The sequence below is a fragment of the Podarcis pityusensis genome (assembly GCF_964106645.2).
Source record: "Podarcis pityusensis genome assembly, chromosome: 9".
Classification (NCBI taxonomy): domain Eukaryota; kingdom Metazoa; phylum Chordata; class Lepidosauria; order Squamata; family Lacertidae; genus Podarcis; species Podarcis pityusensis.
Genome location: NC_138034.1, coordinates 26,291,935 through 26,308,059, shown reverse-complemented (window position 1 = coordinate 26,308,059; position 16,125 = coordinate 26,291,935). Strand labels below are relative to the sequence as shown.

Here is a 16,125-nt window from a genome sequence, read left to right as displayed (position 1 = left end):
AAGAGTCAAGTAGATGTTCTGGAGTGGCCAGAACAAGATTTTTAGCCCCTTTTGTTCCATTTTAGCTTTGGAGAGCCAGACATTGCCAAACATTTCCATGCCTTTTCAGTACCCTGCCAGTCTGAGAACAGGTTGTTGAGCTTCTCCAAGGCTAGGTTCAATGAGGTAGGGTACATTTTGCTATGAATTCCCTGCCCACCAGGTACAACGTGTCCCCCTTGTGGTGGCTTGGGGCTGTGCAAAAGGAGTCTAAAATGTTTGTGGTGGGACCTCCGGTGCACACGAGTGGCACCTGTTTCCCACTCTGCATCTTTCGTGCATAGAGAAAAAGGCCAGGCCAGGAAGAATTGGGTACACGAAGAAGAAGAAGAAGAAGAAGAAGAGAGTTTGGATTTGATATCCCGCCTTTCACTCCCCTTCAGGAGTCTCAAAGCGGCTAACATTCTCCTTTCCCTTCCTCCCCCACAACAAACACTCTGTGAGGTGAGTGGGGCTGAGAGACTTCAGAGAAGTGTGACTGGCCCAAGGTCACCCAGCAGCTGCATGCGGAGGAGCGGAGACGCGAACCCAGTTCACCAGATTACAAGACTACCGCTCTTAACTACTACACCACACTGGCTCTCTGGCTCCAGGGCTAATTCAAGGTGCTCACGTTAATGTTTGAAGCCCTAAACAACTCGGTGCCGAATTTTGGAAAGACCATCTGCTTCCCTCAGGCCCTCTCAGGTGCTAAGAACAGCAGAGGGGGCTTTCTTGGTTGTGCCATTGCATTCAGAAGTTCATGGTGGTGGCCTGCAGGAGGACATTCTCTGTGGCAGCACCTAAGTTGTGGAACCTTCATCTGGCACCTTCTGAATGCCACTTCTCATTGAATGCTCTCTTTACCCTAGCCTCTAAAACATAACCCTGAGATCTATGCTTTAAGGATGCATCCTATTTTTGTGATAGTAAGTTGTTTTAAACCGGTTTTAATGTCGTATTTTTAAATTGTGGCAACCCTCCTTGGGAACTTAGGGTGTAGGGTAGGTAAATAAATTAAAACAACCACCAACATTATTATTATTATTATTATTATTATTATTTATTATAGGACACCCCTGCAGGGCTCCCCTTCTACTAACAAGGTGGCGCTCTTGCATGCAGTCTCTGCAGCTGCAGCTGCAGTTCCACATTCCTTGTTGCTGGCTAAAAATCAACCACCATATCTCAGCCAAATCTTACCAGCTACCTGACAGCATTGCTGTTAACAGGAAGGAAGAGTTCAATTTCTTTTAATCAACACTGAAGCTATAGCTGATTCGGGTGGTGAAATGAACAGGGACAACCATATTATTCTGGGGTCTTTCAGGAAATACTTTGAGCCTCCAAAACAGATGTATTTTTTTCATGCTGAACATTTTGCTTGCCCTTCCAGCCACTAGATTTTGGTTACAGATAGCAAATCAGCAGGAATATAACTGTGCTGATAAGGAACACTTTAGAAGGTTTATTTCCCTCCACTCCAGTTAAGTTGCTTCTTGAGTTCTTTGTTAGAGCATGTTGGATCCCAAGGTTCATTGTTTCTGTACTGTAACAATTGCAGCACAGCAGTGGATTCCAGTGTCTCATTTGCAGCTCAGCGTGAAGCTATATGAGCTAGTGCTTAAGCTGTTAATGCTCTAGTTTCTGACATGTTTGCTGGGAGCAAGTCCTGTCTATTTATTTGGGACTTATTTAAAGGTAAGCACGCCTAAGATTGTCCTGCTGGCCGTTTTACACATAACTGCTACGGCTCCAGATTGCAAAACTAAAGGTGAGGTGAGGAAAAGCTCTTCAACCAGGAAATTGTATAGATTAGAAGTGGAGTTGGGGGCTACTCTTGCATATGGAGCCATCAGTGACACAGAAGAGAATGGAAGAAACTTTGCACACCTCGGGGCTCTATTATATGGAGGAGTTCTGCAAAATTCATAGAACTTCTGGACTGGGTGAATGAGCCGCTCTTTCTGAAGATACACAAAGGAAAATTAATATAGTGTGTTCCTTAATTCCTTGTGTAAATAATTGGTGTGTGATCAGGTAGGCCATTGTCTTAGCAGTTGTGTCATGAACACTCATGAAAATTGTCTTTAAGGCTGTGCAACATAGCGTACCTTCGCACCATTTTTTAAGAGGTTAACAGCAGAATACTATATCTGCTTCTTTGGAATAAACAAATTCTTATTATGTTTTTAGTATTTGGTTGTCTATCCAGAGAGCTGTGTGATGAGCTGCTGAGTTATTCCCCCCAATTTCTGGATACAATTCCTTACTACAAAGACACTTTTCCTTGGAACTGGGGGGGAAATTCAAAACTCGTGTTTGTCCAGCCCTTTGAAGGAGTTTGAAATGGTTTAAAACGGAGGTGCTCAGAAAGACCTTCTTTTTTTAAAAAAATGTTTTGTGCAGTTATGTATCAACTCCTCCCAGGGACCATATAGAGAGGGGTAGGTTATAAATGTAATTAATAAATAATAAATTAAAACGGCTTCCAACACAGTGCAAGGAGCTGCTGCTGTTGCTGCTGAACCTAGTATACACAAAAACATTCTTGCATGTACTAAGAGGGGTCCTTGTGGAGATGGCACTGATGATCTCTGCACCCATGAAACATTTTTAATGTCTCCCGAGATTTTTATCAGAGTGCTGGGAAAATGGTAAGGTATAAAAAACAATGAATCCAGAATCTTTGATTCTCTCTGCTGATCATTCCAGCCTTAATCCACTTTGTCAATAATAAGTGCGCTTAATGAGGTTTGTAACCTGTGAACTAGATTAGTTAATTGAAATAATGTCATTAATTGTCCCCCTCCCCCCTCCAGATTCTTCAATTTGAGGATATTTTGTGCAACCCATCCTACAGAGAGCACTTCCGAACATACATGGAAAGAGTGGATAAGAGATCTTTGATCAGCTATTGGGAATGCGTGGAATACTTGAAGAATGCTAACAAGGTACAAAGTAGATAAACATATGTCATACCTTGTTATTGGAAATAATTTTTGGCAAGACTTTTAATTGTAAACCAGTGTTGTATAAAAAGTTGGCATTGGCTTTAGTATTCAAATTGCATATAAACTGCTCCTAGATATTTTATCAGTCCAGTCAGTTGTGCTGGTGTGGCAAAAATCAGGCCAAATTTAAAAATCAATTCCCTGTTTCATGAAATGAGTGAAGAAAATGGACTGTTCGAAAACATAAACAGTTAACACTTAATCTTCCAGATCACTGGTATTTTTTTAATAATGTTTTTAGTGTTCACATGCAGAAGTCTGCTGCTGTGATCTCCCTACCATGTGTTGCTGAGGATCAGCAATATGAAAAGGAATAAAGAAACATCTGCATGGGGTGTGATCCTTCTTGCTTTCTGTTTGAGTATGCTGTACTGTGGATTATGATTATAATTATTTGCTTGTATTTAATATTTAAAACCAAGGGTCATTCTTCAGAGAACCGAATAGGATAAACAAGCATATATTTAACTGCATGGTTCTTGATTATGATGGATGCATCTCTTCATGTTGGTTTTTCTTCCTCCTTAGGCTGAAATACCTCAACTTGTGAGTCAAATCTATCAGGATTTCTTTGTAGAAGGCAGAGAGATTACTGTGGAAAAGTCACTGTATAAAGAGATACAGCAGAGCCTTGTAGGCAACAAAGGCATTGAAGTGTTTTACAAAATCCAGACTGATGTTTATGAAACACTGAAGGACAGGTACTACCCATCGTTCCTTGTCAGTGATTTGTATGAGAGGCTGATCAAGAAGGAAGAAGAGAGAAGTACCGTTCAGATGACATCTGACGACAAAGATGAAGTGGTGAGTGATGCTTACAGATGCCATGGAAGATAAACTGGGTAAAAAACTAGAATATTTGATAGCATAATAATGTTGGGGGACATGGATCATAAGCGCTGGTGGATCAGACCAAAGGTCCATCTTAGTCTATCATTGTTTCCAACCGTGACCAGGCAGCAATAGCTCTTCCTACTATTGCCCCAACAACTGGGTGTGTTGTCTCTGAACCTGGAGCTTCCATTTAATTATTTTGGCTAAGAATAAGTGGTAGACACATCTTCCATCAAACCCCTTTTAGGGCAGCATTCATGGTCCTTTTCCCACATGATGTTAACTTTCACAACAACCATGATGTAATTTAGGCTGTGAGATAGTGGCTGGCTCAAGGTTAACCTGTGAGCTTTGTGATTTGAGGAGGGATTCAAACCCACATCTCATTCTAGTTGGCACAGTTATTTACGTACTTCTGCTTAGACCATGTGTGTTAAACCAGGTAGTCAAGTTAATGGATTATACTTAAACATATATTAATCACTGTTGGCTACCCATACTTTCTCTTCTAGAACCAAGTTTGTGAAGAAGTTATTGATGAAGGAAGCTCCGGAATTAATGAGCAGGCCAGTTACGCTGTGAATAAGCTACGCCAGCTAAATGACAGACTTGAATATAAGAGACAAGCTCTAAATTCTCTCTGCAGTTCACCAAAACCTGACAAAAAGGTTTGTGGCTTTGTTATTTATATGCATTATACTAGCAGACTGTGTTTCAGAGTAGACATGTAGATAGACTCTAGAGAGCTTTCACTTCAAAAAATAATTTGGAAGGTGCTTCTCATTAGCCACTGATGGTTCTACAAAGGCATTGATATACAGTCTTTAATATTGTTTCCTTCTCAGCACCCTAAAAATCTGATCTTAGCAATTTATGCGGGTTGTAGTGTTGTTCTGTCAGTGAATATAAGTACATATGTAGCTGTCTGACACAGAATCAGATCTTTGATTGCTTATAACCCAGTAATTGTCAGTTCCAGCTGACCCTGGTTCTTCTCCAGGGACTCAAGCATAGATCTTTCTCAAATCTATTACCTGATATTCTTTAACTGGAGAAGCTCTGGACATTCTGCATGTAAAGCTGGTGCTCCACTGCTGAACTATGAACTTTAGTGACAATGTGGAATAGACAGTGGGGCTTTCTAGCATTTCTGAAATGCTGCATGAGGGTCTATGGGCCTTTTGGATGGCATAGAATCAAACCTGCATTCCTGCCTGCTTCTCCAGTTCTGCACCAGTGCTTGCTCTTTGGTTTGGTAAATGAGACACAAAATGATACCAAGTCCTAGATGTTGGCATGGCCTTGTGGGTTGTTTGCAATATCACAGGAAAATATTATTTGGTGCTTTGCAGCTGTGTTGAGAAAAGTTGCCACATGGAATTAATCTGATGTGTTTACTGGTATAACAGTAAGAAGTGGTTTTTGTTCTGATATGAGCAATCAAGGGGATATCAAACCTCTTTAATTTTAAAATACTTGGCAACCGTTCCATGACTTCATACAGCAAGAGGACCATGTTCACAACCTGCCTTTGACACATGGCAGTCTGTGGAGAGTTCTACTAAACTAACCTCTGGAGTAAGACGTTGTCAAATGACCCAGAAGTTTTTAAAATTTTTAATTTTTGTTGTTTTATTGTTGTTACCATGAGCAATGGAGAATCAATAAAAACATATATTTTTTATGGGAGTTGCTTATCAAAAATTGTTGGTAGTTGGTTACTCGTGTATTTTTTGATCAAGTATAAGCCTCTTCTATTCTATTTCACTTTTCCTGCTCACACGATTCAGTAAAATCAACCACAGTACCACCTCAGCACTTTCAGATCCTTGAGTGCATCCTTGGGCTTCATACATTAACATCAAAAGCAATGTTGCTGCGATATAACAACTAAGGCATGGCTAAGTCAGATTTCTGCCAACCTAGCAGTTTGAAAGCACGTCAAAGTGCAAGTAGATAAATAGGTACCACTCTGATAGCGGCAAGAGGGCGACGTGAGCGGCAGCCTTGTCTTATGCTCGGTAAAGCTATGTTTTTACTATCTGCTTTGATGGGTTCTAAGGGCTCTAAGATGCCTTAAGGCGTTTATTTTAGAAGTTTTATGGTTTAGATTATTTCTACTTCTCCCATAAATCTGCAAGAAAACGCGGCAGATAAAGACTGTTAAAGGGAGTAGGGCTCATTAACAGCACAACCTGCCCTGACCCTGCTATTTTGAGAAATTTTCTCCCTATTTTCTTGCCGACATGAGAGGGAAGAAACGCCGCAGGCAGCATTCCAATGAAGCTACGAGCACTGCCAAAAAACAGACAAATATCAGGGATTTCTTGCCTGACAATGACCTAAATGAGATCTGTAGAAACTTCCCCATAGCAAACAGCTATGAGGTCCTTGCTCCCGGTACTACTCATGAGGAGCCTGCCGGCATTGTGGATGGCCCACAACTAGCCTCGAGCCTGTGTATGAAGGAACAGATGGAACAGACTCTTGAGTCCCTGCAAAAAACTTCACCTGAATTATCCCAGTCACCAGCCCAGTTAAACAAGGACCGAGAGGTACTGGAACTGCTAATCTGCCAGACTGAGTTGATAACACATACCATCACCAACCAAGGCTGGATGGGATCGAAAAGAAGCTTGAAAAAGTCTTTGGCTTGTTCAGTTGCCCCCCCTCACTTCCTCAGCTTAACAATATTGCAAACTCCGCTCACCCCTGCCCAAGTGTGCAGGCCAACCTTGCACAAAAACAAGTGAGATGCCTGCCCAACCAAGTACAAAACTCAAGTCTGCAACTCCAGAACAGCAAACTTGCAGTACTGGTGGGAAACCACCCCTTGAATTATAACAAATGGGCGGATAAACATTCGGTCACAAATTCCCTGACCCAACTGCTGGGGCAGACATTACGCCCCGTAGATATCGTGGACATCTCATGGCTGCCTTCTGGACCTTATATGAGACGTATGGTTATTAACTTTAGATCTGCCCATTTCGTTGCAAAGATTCTAAAATTAAGAAACCGTACAAGAAAATGGTACATCTATTTTACAAGGGTATTCACCAATCTGACCCGTACACCGCTATGCACCAGGATAGGTGCTGTCTGTGTTGATGCTGGGCCTGTGCGCCATAAAGAACAAATAGACGGGGGAATGGAGCCGGGATCTACTACCCCACAGGGAGTGGCAAGACTGCCCGCAAATGACTTAATTGATTTCCTACACCCCCCGCTTGGTACCCTGGTCTCTACGTGCAACGAGCCTGGCATTGGACTACCCAAGCAAGACCAGTCTGAAATGCTCTCGTCCTCATATGCCTCGATGCCGGAATTGGAGGCTTCCATTATTCTAAGCCCAATACGCAATCAAGATCCACAGCTTTTGTCAAATTTTGACCCGCTAGCAGTACCGACGCAAGATGCAGCTGTCGACCTGCTACCTGTACAGCCTATACGGGTCGGCAAAACCCTTGCTCTGCGAAAACCAGCTGAACATCATGATACATCAGCTGAACAACATGATATTTGTAACGGTGTCATCGAAGATCCTCTGGACCAAATCAACCTATTGGCCCCTCAGTTAAAGCTATCACACCTATCTAGGGACCAGCGACCTCAAACCTGGAACCACCAAGCAGGGCAGATAGAGGAGGAGCCCAGCTCAGGAGCCTCAAACCACCGGAAAAGAGATTGACTGCCACTATTTCCACCATCACCCTATTTCCACATTCTATCCTGGAATGTGGCGGGATGGCTATCTAAGCAGGGTGACGTCGACCTTCTGGATTTCCTTACAAAATTTCAGATTTTATGTCTACAGGAGACATGGTGTCTAGATCTCCATGTCCCCTCTTTACAGGGATACGAAGCCTTTGCTACCCCTGCGATAAAACCAAATTCCCGAGGCCGACCTAGTGGTGGTTTAGTCACTTTTGTTTCTACCAAGCTAAAGTGCAAGGCCCGGCAACAGCAGTGGGTGAAGAGTAACAATTTACAAATCTTACTTATTTCTAGCAGTGAAGGAGGAGATTTCCTTTGCTTTAATATATATATCCCTCCCATAGGCACCCCTCCCCAGTCGTCACAAATCTGGGAAGATTTAGAGCTATGTTTGGAGAAGGCTGAACTAGAACTCCCTGGCATGGATATCCTGCTGGCAGGTGATTTCAACGCCAGGATAGGAAATGACATTAATACGTACTGCTCTAAATCTCAGTTCCTGCCAGAGGCAGATTGGTTTATTCCCTGGTCCTCTGACGATAAGGTCTTGAATAAGGCAGGCATTACATTAATGGAGACTGCCTTCAAACATAATTTGTATAATTTGCATGGTACCCATATGGACAGGTCAGGGGGTTTCTTTTCCTTTCTTGGACCTAGAGGTGCGAGCGTTATTGATTATATCCTGGTTTCCCCAAAACTCTTGGAGAGGTCACAGGGCTTCAGGACTTTCAATAGAATTGAGAGTGATCATCTTCCTATATCAATTTCACTAATTCCCCGTGGTTTGGAGGATCCGCAATACCGCAATCACTGTGCAGACCCACCTCCAACTCTGGCCCTTCGTAGGCGTAAATGGAACAGCGACCTGGAATCTAAAATCAAACTACACCTGCATTCATCAGACTTACTGGCCTTGAGAGACCAGTGTATCTCATCTATTTCTGACCCCTTTTCAACATTTCAGCAGGTCTCAGAGTCGCTCTTCCCACTACTCACGAATTCCAACCCTCCCAAAAAACAAAACAACTTGAGGGCCTGGTTCGACAAAGACTGTAGGAATCTAAGATCTTTGCTTAGGAAATTACAAAATAAGGTAAAACAGGAAGGGACCCTGTCCTCATTGGAAAACCTGCACAGGTGGCGTTCTCATTATAAAAATACTCTAAAATTTAAGAAATCCCTCTACAGAAAGGAACAATGGGAGGCACTTGACAAAGCGATCAAATTGCGGGACGACAAAAAGTTCTGGGAAATAATTGCTCAAGGAGTTTCACCCAAAGGGAAAATTGTAACCAACAGTATTTCATCTAACTTATGGTACCAACATTTTTCCCGGCTATATACAGCTCCAAACATTGCTAAACCGAGCCAGTTCCCTCCTCTTAAAAACGATCTATTAACGGGCTGGGATCCTGTTACCGAATCAGAATGTTTACAGCTAATTAAAACACTCAAGAATGGCAAAGCTCCCGGTGAGGATATGATTCCTCCTGAGGTGTTTAAACTAAATGCCCAGTGGTGGGCTGCTATTTTGGCCCAACTTTTTACGGTAATAAATGATATATGCAAAATCCCAGAAAACTGGAAACTGAGCCTGGTAGCCCCCATCTATAAGAAGGGAGACCCCCAAGACCCCTCAAACTATCGCCCCATAAGTCTCCTGGACATGGTGTATAAACTTTATACTCGCTACCTGCTAAATAAACTGGTTGACTGGGCTGACCACTCTAACCTGCTTAATCCGGAACAGGCAGGGTTTAGAAAGGGCCATAGTACAACAGGCCATTGTTTGGTACTACAGACAATGATAGATAAGTATACAAAGGTACATAAGAGCAAACTTTTTGTGGCTTTTGTAGATCTCACATCCGCTTTTGATTCAATCTGTAGGGACAAATTATGGCAAAAACTATATGAAACAGATATTGATAGACGACTTCTCAAAATACTTAGAGAGTTACATTCAGACACCACAGTTAAAATCAGAACTGGGATGTCAGGCAACTATACTGACCCACTGCCACTGGGGAAAGGGGTTAAACAGGGCTGTTTGTTAGCGCCGTTCCTCTTTAATTTCTATATAAATGACATTGTTCAACATATGGCAAAGTATAAGTCATCAGCTCCTGCCCTGGAAGGCAAACACCTGAATATATTACTATAGGCTGATGACATGGCTGTCATGGCACTTACTCGAAGGGGCCTACATAGCATGCTGGAGGGGCTCGCAGCTTATTGTTCCCAAAACTCTCTAAAGATAAATTATGACAAAACAAAAATTGTGGTATTTACTAGAGCTCGCCACACATTTAGATGGTCTTTAGATGAACACAAAATTGAACAGTGTCTTTTTTTTAAATATCTTGGTATCACTTTCCAAGCTACATCTAGCTGGCTTGCCCACTTCAAGACTGTAGCCCTTCTAACACGTAGGACAATCGGTGCTCTGCTCAGCTTTTTTTATTCGAGGGGAGGGCAACTGGTGATCCCGGCACTAAAAGCTTTTGTTGGAAAAGTGATTCCCCAGATGCTATATGGAGTAGAACTCTGGGGATGGAATCAGAAGCTGTTAGAACGGCTTGAAATCTTCCAAAATTTTTACCTCAGAAGAATTCTAGGCCTCCCTCAGAGTACTCCGGCAGCTCTCCTAAGAGTGGAAGTAGGATTGCCTTCTGTGTCTGCCAGGGCCCACTTAAGATTCCTGCGTTTTTTCACCAACCTCACAGATGCCCCGAACACCTTATTGGCTAAACAAGCCTTTGTATCATTACAAAATAATACTACTTGGCATAAAAACCTACTAGATATCCTATCCAGATACAATCTACCTGAGTTTAATACCCTCAAATTGTGGAGCCCTGATAAAGTTCGGGAATGGATCTTTGAAAAAGACGCCTTTTTGGACTCCACAAAGATAAAAAACTCTGGGTTTTCCTACTGGTTTCCCCGAGTAAAAGCAGTCAAAATCTGTGCCAACTACTTGGTGGAGATCACTGATCCCACCCTTCGGAGAGCTTTTACTATGGCACGGTTTCAAACACTGCCAACTGCATATCTGACCGGTAGATTCACAAAAACCCCAGTAGAACATCGTTTATGCCCTTGCCTTATGAAAATTAAAGAGGATCTTACACATTTCCTCCTCTATTGCCCCATCTACTCGGGCTTTAGAGACGCATTGCTGCAAATTATACCCAACTCTATAACCAATCCTGAAGATAGAGTAAAATTTTTGTTAGTTGATGCAAACCCACGTATTACCCATGTGGTAGCGGTTTTTGTGATGAAGGCCATGAAAGCCAGGGAAAGATTTATGGATGACAATGTAAAGACCCCTTCATCGTCTGTTTAACTCGTTGCTTGTTTTCCCTCTCTTTCTATTTTGTGGGATGAAGGTTTTGTTGGCGTAGTATGTAATGAATTTTAATATTTTTTAACTATTGTAGTGTTGATGTTTGTGTACAGGCATGGTCCTCACAATAAACGGATTTGATTTGAGGTACCACTCTGGCGGGAAAGTAAATGGCGTTTCTGTGCGCTGCTCTGGTTCGCCAGAAGCAGCTTAGTCATGCTGGCCACATGACCTGGAAGCTGTACGCTGGCTCCCTCAGCCAGTAAAGCGAGATGAGCGCCGCAACCCCAGAGTCGGTTACGACTGGACCTAATGGTCAGGGCTCCCTTTACCTTTACCTTTAGGTCACATTCCTGGGTTCATGCATCTTATGTGGTGCATTCATCTGAAGTCATGCAATTGCCACTTGGCCTTTGTTACAGTTTTACAGATAAACACAATATTCTGTGTGTACCCATAAAAATAGTGTGTAGCATAACCATGCTTTTTAAGGTCCAAAGATTCCAAAGCCTCTTTACAATCTAGTTCTGTACAATCTAATGTTGGACCTCTCTGCATAGATTATCTATTAGGTTGCTGAATGTGCATTTTTTCCCAGCTGTCTGACAGCCTACTGTCCCGTCCCGTCCCCCGGCCAAAAAAAAAATCTAAGTGAATTAGTGCTGGACAATATCTTAAGTATTTTTAATTTTTTTAGTTCACAGCATCTTTTAAAAACTTTTCTGTAGTGATTTCCCCCTTCCCTCTATCTTTCATGAACTCAGCACTAAATCTTCATTTATCATTATGTTTCGGGGCTTAATTTGCTTTTCATTTCTGAACTATACGTGACCTCAAGCAAATTATGCATGACCTTTTAAGCAGTACTGCTATGTCAAGACAGAGTCATTTAGATGGGGATTCGGTTTGGGAGCTTTTACTAAATTCCTTGCCTCTTTCCCTTCCACTCCCTGACAATTTTTTATTTCTCTTCCTTATTGCTACACATTTTAATCTGTTTCCTTCAGTACATGCACCAGAGTGATGTGTTGCAATAGTTGTGTAGATTTTCTTTAAAAAAAGAAAGGAAGGAAGGAAGGAAGGAAGGAAGGAAGGAAGGAAGGAAGGAATATGATAACCGGTAATAACAAGTGGTTTCTCCCCTCCTTGGCAGATTGTTTCTAAACTGAAGGATGAAATCACTCTGATGGAGCGAGAACATGGTGACCTTCAATTGCACATTGAAAGAACAGATTGGTGGTGTGAGAATTTCGGCATGTGGAAAGCCTTCATAAATTCCAGCGAAGTATGGATTTTTCCTTCTATTTTTTTTTTAAATATAAATAAGTGGAACCTTTCTGTCATGTAGGTGTGCATGCATATCCTTTTCCAGTATGATGATGATGATGTAATAAAAATAAAAATAAAAATAAAAATAACCTTTCTCTGTTTTAGGTCATAGAAGAAAATGGTGAACAAGTGCCCTGTTACTCTGTCATGGTGAGTTTACAAGAGATTGGCAGCGTTGAAGCTAAGGAATGGACGGTACTCCGAAAGCTCAGCGAGTTTCAAAGCCTACATAGGAAACTCAGTGAGGTATGGAGAACATGTGGAAATTGCTCTTGCTTAGTTTTAATATTCTGTATGGCCAACTTCTGTATCCTCTGTCCTCTATATTGTAGGGAAGGAGCCAGACATGTCTGTCAACAAAAACAACAACCTCCTATCCAGTACCAGGCAGTCAGATTCAATAATAGTGGGATAGGAGAGCTGGAGGGTGGGGGGTCAGATCTGGCAACCAATGCACCCCTTGGGTTTCAGGTAGTACATGGGTAGTAGACAAGTCAAAAAAGCCTGGGAGCACAAATTTTGATTCTCCTCTAGCTCATTTACCAGAAGTAATGTATTTAGCAATAACTCTGAAGGTGTATACATGTACTCGATTCTGACCATGCTAAACCTTCCTAGAGCAAAATATATATCAGGCGGCTTAGTTTGGTCAGAATCAAGTTGGGGGTCCTCTTCATGAGCTCCTGCAGTTCAGAACGTATCACTCCACTGATCATAAGCCCCATTTTTTTTGTCCCCTTTCCCCTTTTCTGCTCTTGTGAGGCAGAAAATTGGGCTGTTTTGTTTTCGCTCTCTTGGTGTTTTGTCTCCCTTCTGTTCACTAGAATCATTTACTGATTCTTATCAGCAACATTTTTCTGTTCAGGGAACCTGGCAATTTTCTCTTTGTTGTCTTGTGTTTTTGCTGCTGGTACTTTCACGGGGAGTATTCCAACCACAGGGTGCCTTCTGTGTGTTTATTATTTATTCACTAAATTCATATCCCACCCTTCCTCCCAAAGGAGCCCAGAGCAGCACCAAACACCATTATGTTCATGTGCCCCCCCCCTGCTCTTTTAATCTGGTTTTGTTAGAGCGTAGTCCACACTGGCTCTCAACATCCTAGAAGAGTGTAAGCTTATATGCTGTATCTAAAACTTTTTATCCTGTGTTCATGTTAGTTCGGAGAGTTGGCTTAAGCACATCAAGAGTCAAAGAGGCATAGCATGCAAGGCATACTATGTGTGCATGTGAGTGTGAGTGACAGCAGCTAGTGGTAGGAAGGCATCATGACATGTTAAGTTGACACTGAAAGGCAAAGGTGAACATAGGCTTTGTTCCGTCTTTTCATATACACCTAAAGTAAATTATTTTCACAATAGCTCGTTCTTTTTCCTTCCAACTATTTGTTGATTCATTCTTATTTTGCCATTTTTATTTTGGCTGTATGAAGGCTTTACAGCTTTCTTCCACTTGCTTAATTGCACTGACCTTACCCTATTGTAACCTATTATGCTCTGCATTTTTTGCAAGATGTTAGTTCCAATGAGCCTTAAGCTGGCATTGGCTTATTTCTGCAGCCTAGTACTGCACTTAGAGCTACTCTTTTTGGCTGATTGATGGAAGAGTTCCTGCAGGCGATCAAGGGTACAGGCAGAGAAGCCGAAAACTAGTTCTTCCCTTTCTGACTACCGTAAATAGAACAGGACAAAAATAAAGACAGTGTGTAAATTAAAATGGAGAAATAATTGTGATTTGCTTTCTTTCCCCGTCCTCCCACCTAGTGCTTCCCATCATTAAAAAAAGCTCAGTTGCCTTCACTCAGCAAACTGCCCTTTAAATCAGTAGACCAGAAATTTATGGAGAAGTCAAAGAACCAGTTAAATAACTTCTTACAGGTAAGATATCAAAGAAGCAGCAATCACAATATATATATCTGTTTTATTTTACTAACTCAGAATGGTGCGCTGTCCTTTTTTGCATGGGCTTTAGAGTAAGGAATTCAATTTCTTGATTGCCTATTCTCACATTTTCCCCCAATGTTTATTGGCCTTTTCACATACTGCAATCCAAATCCAGAGCGAGCTGAATTTGAAGTTCTATTCATTTCAACTGGGCATCACTTACAATTAATTGTTGATGTTGATGTGACTTTAGTATGACCAAATCGCTCTGGATTTAGGCCTATGTTATTTAAATGTATAACTCAAGGTATTTTAAGTGCAAACCTGAGCTTATAGTAAGGTATGATGCATATGTTTGGATCTGTTTAAATGTGCAACTTAGGTTTACATATGTTTAGCATATCAAAGAAGTACACTTGTCAGGTACACAGAACTGGTTGGTGGTGTCAAACGTGACTTTTCTAGAATACAGCCCAATGTAGTGAACAGCTCTTGACACTTGTTCTGGTTGGCTGCGCCTGTAGCCAATAACAGCTCCTACTTTTCTGTTGCGTTCTCTGGGACAAATTAGGTAGTCTCTCAGATGGGCTCCACATCTCCCACTTCACCTTTCAATGGATTCTGTGGTGTTTCAGAATCCTACCACATTCTTGCGTCTTACTCATACCATCAACCATGACCAGACTTCATTAATCAACCCTTTTCTCCAACCCCAAATAGTGATGCAGCTGAAAATTTTCAATAGGTTGCTCTGCTGAGCAGTTCATTGAAGTTCCAAAACTGCTGTTGAAAGCAGTCAAGGGGTTCCATGCTTAGAAATCCTTAGAAAAATGCTTAGGAAATCCTTTTAGAGTTCTCTTGGCCCTATAGCCCCTCCCCCAATGCTTAAGGGACCCCTGACCATTAGGTCCAGTCATGGCCAACTCTGGGGTTGCGGCGCTCATCTCGCTTTATTGGCCGAGGGAGCCGGCATACAGCTTCTGGGTCATGTGGCCAGCATGACTAAGCCGCTTCTGGTGAACCAGAGCAGTGCACGGAAATGCCGTTTACCTTCCCGCCGGAGCGGTACCTATTTATCTACTTGCACTTTGACGTGCTTTCGAACTGCTAGGTTGGCAGGAGCAGGGACCGAACAACGGGAGCTCACCCCGTCGCGGGGATTCAAACCGCCGACCTTCTGATCGGCAAGTCCTAGGCTCTGTGGTTTAACCCACAGCGCCACCCGCGTCCCCCAATGCTTAAGTAACTCTTATTCAGGATCAAATAATATGTAAAACATCTTAGTAATTTCTTTTAAGTACTGTTGAGTGGGGATGGGATTTGCTTTATTTGATGGTCCCAATTGACCAATATGCAAGGAGAGAGAGGGGTGTGCAGCCTACACAACCACCCAGCTACTCATTGACATGCAGCTACTGGGAGAAGTCCAGTTAGCTACTGACCGCACTGGTGACAAAGCCTACAGATTGTCCCTTAGCAACTCTCTGAGGCCATTGTTAGGTAGGTCCACTTCCCACTTAGACGGCACCAGTATGAAAAGCATAAACAGGATGCTTCCCCTGTGCTGTTTTCAATTAACATACTTGCCAGGAATGTGCCTAGGAGCTACTGAAGTGTATTGATTCCAGAAATCACTGCTGATTTTGTAAACCCTTAAGACTGGCTGACATCGGCAGTGCTGATTAGCACTCCTTGCCCTCATGCAGAGTCTTCATCTGCTCTGCTTAAAAAAGAAAATTACAATTGTGGTGGCTTTTCTTTTTCCACAGAAATTGCTTTCTGATGAAAGGCTCTGTCAGAGTGAAGCACTTTATGCCTTTTTAAGCCCTTCTCCAGAACACCTCAAGGTTATCGATGTACAGGGAAAGAAATCTTCTTTTTCACTCGCTTCTTTTTTGGAGAGGCTTCCCGGTGATTTCTTTTCTCATCAAGAGGTGAGTGGGCAAAATTTACGGTAGATGAGCACCCAGAATAA

The 16,125-nt window shown here is 42.3% G+C and overlaps 1 protein-coding gene across 1 annotated transcript in view; it reads left to right on the top strand.

Moving 5' to 3' along the window:
• The window catches only part of SNX25 (sorting nexin 25), a 57,795-nt gene that overhangs the window by 34,407 nt on the left and 7,263 nt on the right, over window positions 1-16,125 (top strand). Inside the window, exons 8-14 of the mRNA XM_081020474.1 lie at window positions 2,841-2,972; window positions 3,561-3,836; window positions 4,379-4,534; window positions 12,092-12,223; window positions 12,373-12,513; window positions 14,031-14,144; window positions 15,920-16,084. Coding sequence (XP_080876600.1) covers window positions 2,841-2,972; window positions 3,561-3,836; window positions 4,379-4,534; window positions 12,092-12,223; window positions 12,373-12,513; window positions 14,031-14,144; window positions 15,920-16,084 — 1,116 coding nt within the window. The remainder of the gene's footprint in view (window positions 1-2,840; window positions 2,973-3,560; window positions 3,837-4,378; window positions 4,535-12,091; window positions 12,224-12,372; window positions 12,514-14,030; window positions 14,145-15,919; window positions 16,085-16,125) is intronic.